Here is a 6,395-nt window from a genome sequence, read left to right as displayed (position 1 = left end):
AACCCAATGCGTATGCGTCACTTTTGTTGACATTCTGTCCTTTTCCCACCACTCTTGCTTAATTGGTCATCTCATTTCTTGGATGTCTCGTCGGTGCATTTAAAACGAGTATAAATGATATGGACAAGAACTGGTACGGGCAGTTTGTTTATATTTCCTGTCTGGTGTGCACTGTAGCTAGATGCGTTTAGCAATTAGTGTTATTATAAATAGATAACTATTATCAATTCTAAATTGAGTTCTCAATTGAATTTCTGTGTCGTTTCGTGATAAAAGACAATCCGGGTAAATGGTAAGCGTTAAATTTACGCGTTTATCGCTTTTTATTACATAGTTATTATCAAATTATTTACTTAGTTCATTAGTTAATTTATACAAATGTTCTCAAGAGTTGCTATAAAAATTATTTAAATATTTCTGGGTTAATTAGTCTTGATGCGTTAAGTCGGTAAACATATTAAAATATCTACATAATATGTATAGCTGCTTAATAATTTTACTGCGATACAAAAAATATTTGACCTGCATATATTTTCTCTAAAGGCACTAAACTTGTGTTGACATGCACACATACCTATATGTGTTTGTGGATTATTACCAAGACAATGTACTTTATTCCTTGTGTTTCCATTTCATATAAATTTGAATAAAATAACTTTATAACTTTTGTCTCGAAGAGATAGCTTTTTAGCGATAAGACCGCCTGTTATTACCTGGTTCTATTTTTAGGGTTCCGTACCTCAAAAGGAAGAAACGGAACCCTTATAGGATCACTCGTGCGTCTGTCTGTCTGTCTGTCTGTCTGTCTGTCCGTCTGTCACAGTCGATTTTCTCCGGAACTACTGGATCAATTAAGTTGAAATTTGGTACACATATATAAGTCTTGTGACCCAAATACGGACATGTAACGTAAACAAATGAATTTTAAACATGGGGGCCACTTTTTATTGAGAAATGAATTAAATGAGAAAATTAAAAAATAAAGTTTTTCAAACTATATCATGTTACATATTAAATGAAAGAACTTATTGTAAGGATCTCAAATATATTTTTTTTATAATTTTCGAATAAACATTTTAGAAGTAATTCAAGAAAATAGGCAAAAAATGACCATTCCCCCCCTTTATCTCTGAAACTCCTGGGTCTAAAATTTTGGAAATAATTCATCAATTAGGTCTATACCTATAGATGACAGGAAAACCTATTAGAAATGTACAGTTAAGCGTGAGTCGGACTTAATTAGGTACTTAGTTTTTGATCCGACCCCTACGGATTTTTAAAGAGATTTCATCACGTTTCACATAAAAAAATACATTTTTTTAAATTGTGTAATGTACGGAATCCTTGGAACGCGAGTCCGACTCGCACTTGGCCGGTTTTTTCCGTTAAGATTTCTTTATAGTTTTACACGTATGTAAAATTTATAATTATTGGTGCAATAATTAATATTTACATACTTTTCATGCAAATTGCTTCTTCTGCAGTCCAAGGGATTTGTCCTAAATAATCTTTTTATGTTTCCAGAACAAAATGGTGGGCAACATTGTAATTATTTCCATGATGGTGGCGGCTTGCATAGCTCAAAGGCCGTTCTACGCTAGACGACCGATAGGCTACCCGGTCCTCGAACAACCCAGCACTGAGACCAACGCTCTCGGTGACAGGTCAGTGAATTTGAAAATTTTTACGGTTTAGACTCACTTGTTTTTAGTCACTCGCGCGACATGTTTCGGAGAGCCTAGGTCTCCTTTCTCAAGCACTAACAGTAAATTTGAGGCCAGTGAATTCTTATACAGTGGAACCTCGATAAGGCGAAATCCTCGTCAACACGAAATTAAATTCTATTTACCTTCCCTTCAAAGCTCAAAACCTCCATTACTCGAAATGTTTAGGTAACCTAATTAAGACGAAGTTACCAACGATTAGCTTTACGGTTATCTAGTACAATATTTATGTTTATAACTCGAAAAATCAAATATATTTTGTTTTATGCCCCACGCTCTGACTCGCTCAACAAAAAAATTGTGTTCAAATAAGTTTGAACACCTCACCCGCTTAGGGCCACCCCACACTAGCAACTTTTGAGCGTCGGCGTCTTGTCAACGCTATGGAAAATAGCATCGCTACGCAGTTGCGTCGAGCAGCAGCCATAGAGTTGACTAAACGCCTGCACTTGGGACACGCTAGTGTGCGGTGACCCTTAGTGAGGTCTGGTGCTAACTGTACCTATTACTCTATTTACTCTGCGTCAGTTTCACGCATAACTGATTTTTTAATTGTATTGATTGAATCGTCAAATCGATGTGTGATGATTTGATGATTGTTAATAAATATTACTTTAATTACAGATTCGGCAACGGCGAAACTACAACCACCCAGCGGCTACCAATAGAAGCGCTCGGCGACCGCGCTCTGGTCGACCAGCTGAGCCAACTGCCCGTAGACAAGCAGCCATTTTGGTTGCTGAACTGGCGTGCGCTGGAACAGCATCGGCAGAAGCACCCCACCTTCCAGCACTCGCAGAGCAATTTCGCCAATGAGCTGTCTTTTTTCAACTCCCCGAACCAGGTCTCGTAGACAACATGCCAAATAATGAGCTGATTTAGACGGCGCGCGAACTCGTATGCGATTTTATGGCTCCTCTACACGATGGGCCAACGCCGACCACTCCAAGGGACGCAACCATGCGTTAGAATGAGATAGCAATATCACTTGCTCCCTCTAACGCATAAATGCGTCCCTTGGAGTGGCCGGCGTTGGCCCATCGTGTGGAGGAGCCATTAGTTACATTGAGGACTATTGGTTACATCCAATTCAGCCGACCAAACACCGCAATGTAATGAAACTCACATGCGAGTTCTCGCACCATGTAAATGGGCCTCGCGAACGAAACGCAACTGTCACTGTCACACTAATATGGAAGAGCGATAGAGACACAAAGCGATTCGATAGCGAAGCGCAAGCGATTTTCACCTTGACTAGACCCAAGGCATTTTAATTTATAAGAAACTTTTATATGAATAAATGTTAATTTTTATATGTTATCTACAGAAATACTTATGAGAAATTAGTACCTACTTACTTACCTCAAGAGATTAAACAAAGAGAAAGAAAAGGATTTAAATCTTATCAGTTTAAACTTTGAACTATGTATAAATGGTGTTATAAAAGATGTTTTGTGCCATAATAACTAATTAAAGTACGTAGAAATGTAACTTTAAACACACACACACACTTTTTAGTTCGAATGCACTAATAAATACTTTAAACTTAATTGAAATTGTTTTTTTTTTTCTGACACTACATAATTGTAACAAAATAAAAATATATGTAAGTAGATATAAACCAAATATAAATATTTACGTAAGTACTTGAGCAATTATTTAAAAATGAGCGATTGTTTTAAATCATATTTATTTTATAAATGAGCTAATTAATTATATAAAACATACAATTGAATTCACTAACGTCGCCGCTGATCCAACTACCTATCTATCTATAAAACTATTCATAAGAGATAATGTAGCTAATAATTGAATTCTCAAACTCCAGGTTTAGGCAGTTTAGTTTTTGCACACCGACATTCGAAAATAAAAAATAATTGTACTGTTGACTACAATTGCGTTCAATGGAAAAAAAAATTTTGTCACGTTTACTTTAATTTTAGCTTATGTTTATCCAACCCTCTCCAAACAATTGAAGCAATTGGCTTACTGCCCGATTACTAATAGATCTAGAAACGATATGGATTAGATGTGTCAGTGTCAAGAGTGACGTTTATGTTTGGAGAAACGTCACATTTGACACTACATGTCTAATCCATATCGTGTCTAGACCTATTAACTGAAGTATCTTAAAGTTCGAATGGGGCCGTTAGTTGACAACGATATTGTTTGACTCATTCAGAATGAAATCAAGAGAGTATGAATAAACGTCGATTCCATGTTTAAAGATTCCCCGGAAGCATACTGTTTACTGACAGCGTTTGATACTTGATATCAAACTGAGGCGGATGTTGGCAAGGATTAAGAAAATATTCTTATTTTTCTTGTGCAAATTCAGATGGTTTCTTATTTAGACGAGTCAATATTTACCGCGATAAATTGAAACGTTGGGCTGAGGTTGTGTAATAGGAAATTATTTTCTGTTAGGTACTGTATCATTTCAAGTCATATCAGCTACTTTATGTGAAACGGCAAACTGGTTTGTGGGTCATTTTACAATACAATACAAAATACAAATAATATTTATTGCACCTATATAAAAGAAAATAATACAAAAGAAAACATAAATACTGGAGTCAGTTATGTAACGCTGCCATACATGACCCAAAAAAATTTTATTAAGCTATGAGCTTCATCACATCTGATATTTGAGTAATTCTAAGCATTTCTAGCGTGAAGTGGGGGGGAGGGTGGGGTACAAAGACGGCCGCCATCCGTCATCTTTAAAAAAAATCTACTCTGATCCTGGTGGGTACTAGGGCAAGTTTGGTATCATTTTCGTATAAACCAAAGACGTAGAATTCATTGCTGATATTTGTTTTTTCAATTTCATAGTAATTTTACAAGAAAAACGTAAAAAGGTGAAAAATTTGGTTGGAGATTTTTGCTACGCGGAGCCGAAACTACAAAAGATAGAAAGTTGAAATTTGCACACTAGATTACATTTATAAAGTGTACAAGAGATAAGAAGCGATTTTGAGAAATTCAACCCCTAAGGGGGTTAAAAAGGGGATGAAAGTTTGTATGGGGTTCAAGTTTTATTTTAAGCTAGGAATTTGAAACTTCGTAAAACGATATATTATTAAAATACAAGAAAACTAATTTCAGCGTTTTTGAAAATTCATCCCCTAAGGTGGTGAAAAAGGAGTTGAAAGTTTGTATGGATATCAAAAAAATTTTCGAACGCGGGACTTGAATCTTTGTATTTGGGGATATTATTAAAAGACAGGAAAAGTAATTTCAGCGTTTTGTAAAATTCATCCCCTAACAGGGTTAAAAAGGGGTTGAAAGTTTGAATCCATTACAAATCCGAGTAGACACACATTTCTTATTGGCTCCCAGGCTTGAAATGCTTAGAATTACTCAAGGAACATATGTGATGAAGCTCATAGCTTAATAAAAAAATTTTGGGTCAACTTTATAACTGCTTCCGCTAAAACAAGCAGAAGGAAACAACAGGCGGTCCTTTCGCCAAAAAGCCATCTCTTCCAGACAATCTTTGGGTAGCGAAAATTTGTAAATTTTATTTAAAACTGAGATGGAGATCTGTCCACAACGTGACACTTTTTCGTGCATTCTACAGGTGTTCATCGATTTATAAGCCGTTATCACGTCAATAATGACCAAATAACAAAATGTTACTGGGTAGGTACCTACAGCAGAAACTAAACCTAATATTAGAATTTTGTAGGTACGTACATACATGTATAGTTAATACCTACTTACTTAACTTTATAAGACGCTATAATGCACTCAAAAAAGACAGGATCGTATTATACATAAATAAAAAAAATCTCATCGCATTATAATATTTCAGCTAAGTTCGAAAAGCTTTTGAAATTCGATTCAACCACGTGCTTGGTTAAAATTTGTTTTATGACGGACCTGAATAACTATATCATTATAAAAGTAAGCCTTATTTCAATAGCATATTGTTCAATTTTGAATAAAGTGAAACCAGTAGATACGACGGTTTATTGGTATCTAAACGTTGGCTACGTTGCGTGAACAGAATCCGAATTTGCATTCCTGTTTACTTTACATGTCGTGTATTTCTATTTCTTTCAAAGCGCCAGTGAATCGAATGATCAGAATAACCAGCATAATGCTGACCTTATGATCCGTTGCAGTCATGCTTAAGCGAAGATCTCACAATACTGGTTTGCTAAAGCGTAAAACTCGTATAGTCCTTCTATCACCCCTTGTATTTATGGGTACGGTGGGTGAAATACGGGAATTGATTACATTTTGACATTTTGTTTGTGAAGTTAGGTAGAAAGTTATGGTGTTTTGAAAACGTGACTTAATGATCTTTATGTACATAGCTGTTTGGCTACGCAAACAAAGATTTTTCCGGAATTTAGGATCAGTGAAGCTTCAATATTTCGCTCATATTTGTCTATTCAGCTGCGATTTATCAAGAAATTTTAAGAAACGATTCTTAATATTTGTGAATTCATCCTATATATGTTTAACTGCTAGGCACATGCCTCATTTCATGCGGAAGAGGGTATTGTTTCGTAAAATCATAAATGCATTTTAATTGAAGTTTGGATGAGTGCGAACATACATATGTATACCAGAATCATTAAATTAGCGTGATTAAGAGAGATTGTCCTTCTTTTTCTTTTCAGTCCCTTTTTCGTAATGCGGGTCCTTTTTCCATTTGAT

The 6,395-nt window shown here is 35.6% G+C and overlaps 1 protein-coding gene and 1 long non-coding RNA gene across 2 annotated transcripts in view; both read left to right on the top strand.

The window, feature by feature from the left end:
• Positions 1 to 977: 977 nt before the first annotated feature.
• Positions 978 to 6,395, top strand: part of LOC134672408 (uncharacterized) — a 91,938-nt gene continuing 86,520 nt past the window's right edge. The window contains exon 1 of the long non-coding RNA XR_010099340.1: positions 978 to 1,384. This is a non-coding gene — a long non-coding RNA (uncharacterized LOC134672408). The remainder of the gene's footprint in view (positions 1,385 to 6,395) is intronic.
• LOC134672400 (uncharacterized) lies at positions 1,497 to 3,274 on the top strand. Its single transcript, XM_063530279.1, has 2 exons — positions 1,497 to 1,664; positions 2,349 to 3,274. Exons 1-2 carry the CDS (start codon positions 1,531 to 1,533, stop codon positions 2,575 to 2,577), a joined length of 363 nt encoding a protein of 120 aa, XP_063386349.1. The 5' UTR covers positions 1,497 to 1,530; the 3' UTR covers positions 2,578 to 3,274.

The sequence above is a fragment of the Cydia fagiglandana genome, chromosome 17, assembly GCF_963556715.1.
Source record: "Cydia fagiglandana chromosome 17, ilCydFagi1.1, whole genome shotgun sequence".
In the NCBI taxonomy this organism is placed as follows: domain Eukaryota; kingdom Metazoa; phylum Arthropoda; class Insecta; order Lepidoptera; family Tortricidae; genus Cydia; species Cydia fagiglandana.
The sequence above is the reverse complement of the archived record's forward strand: the minus strand, read 5'-3'. Positions and strand labels throughout refer to the sequence as shown.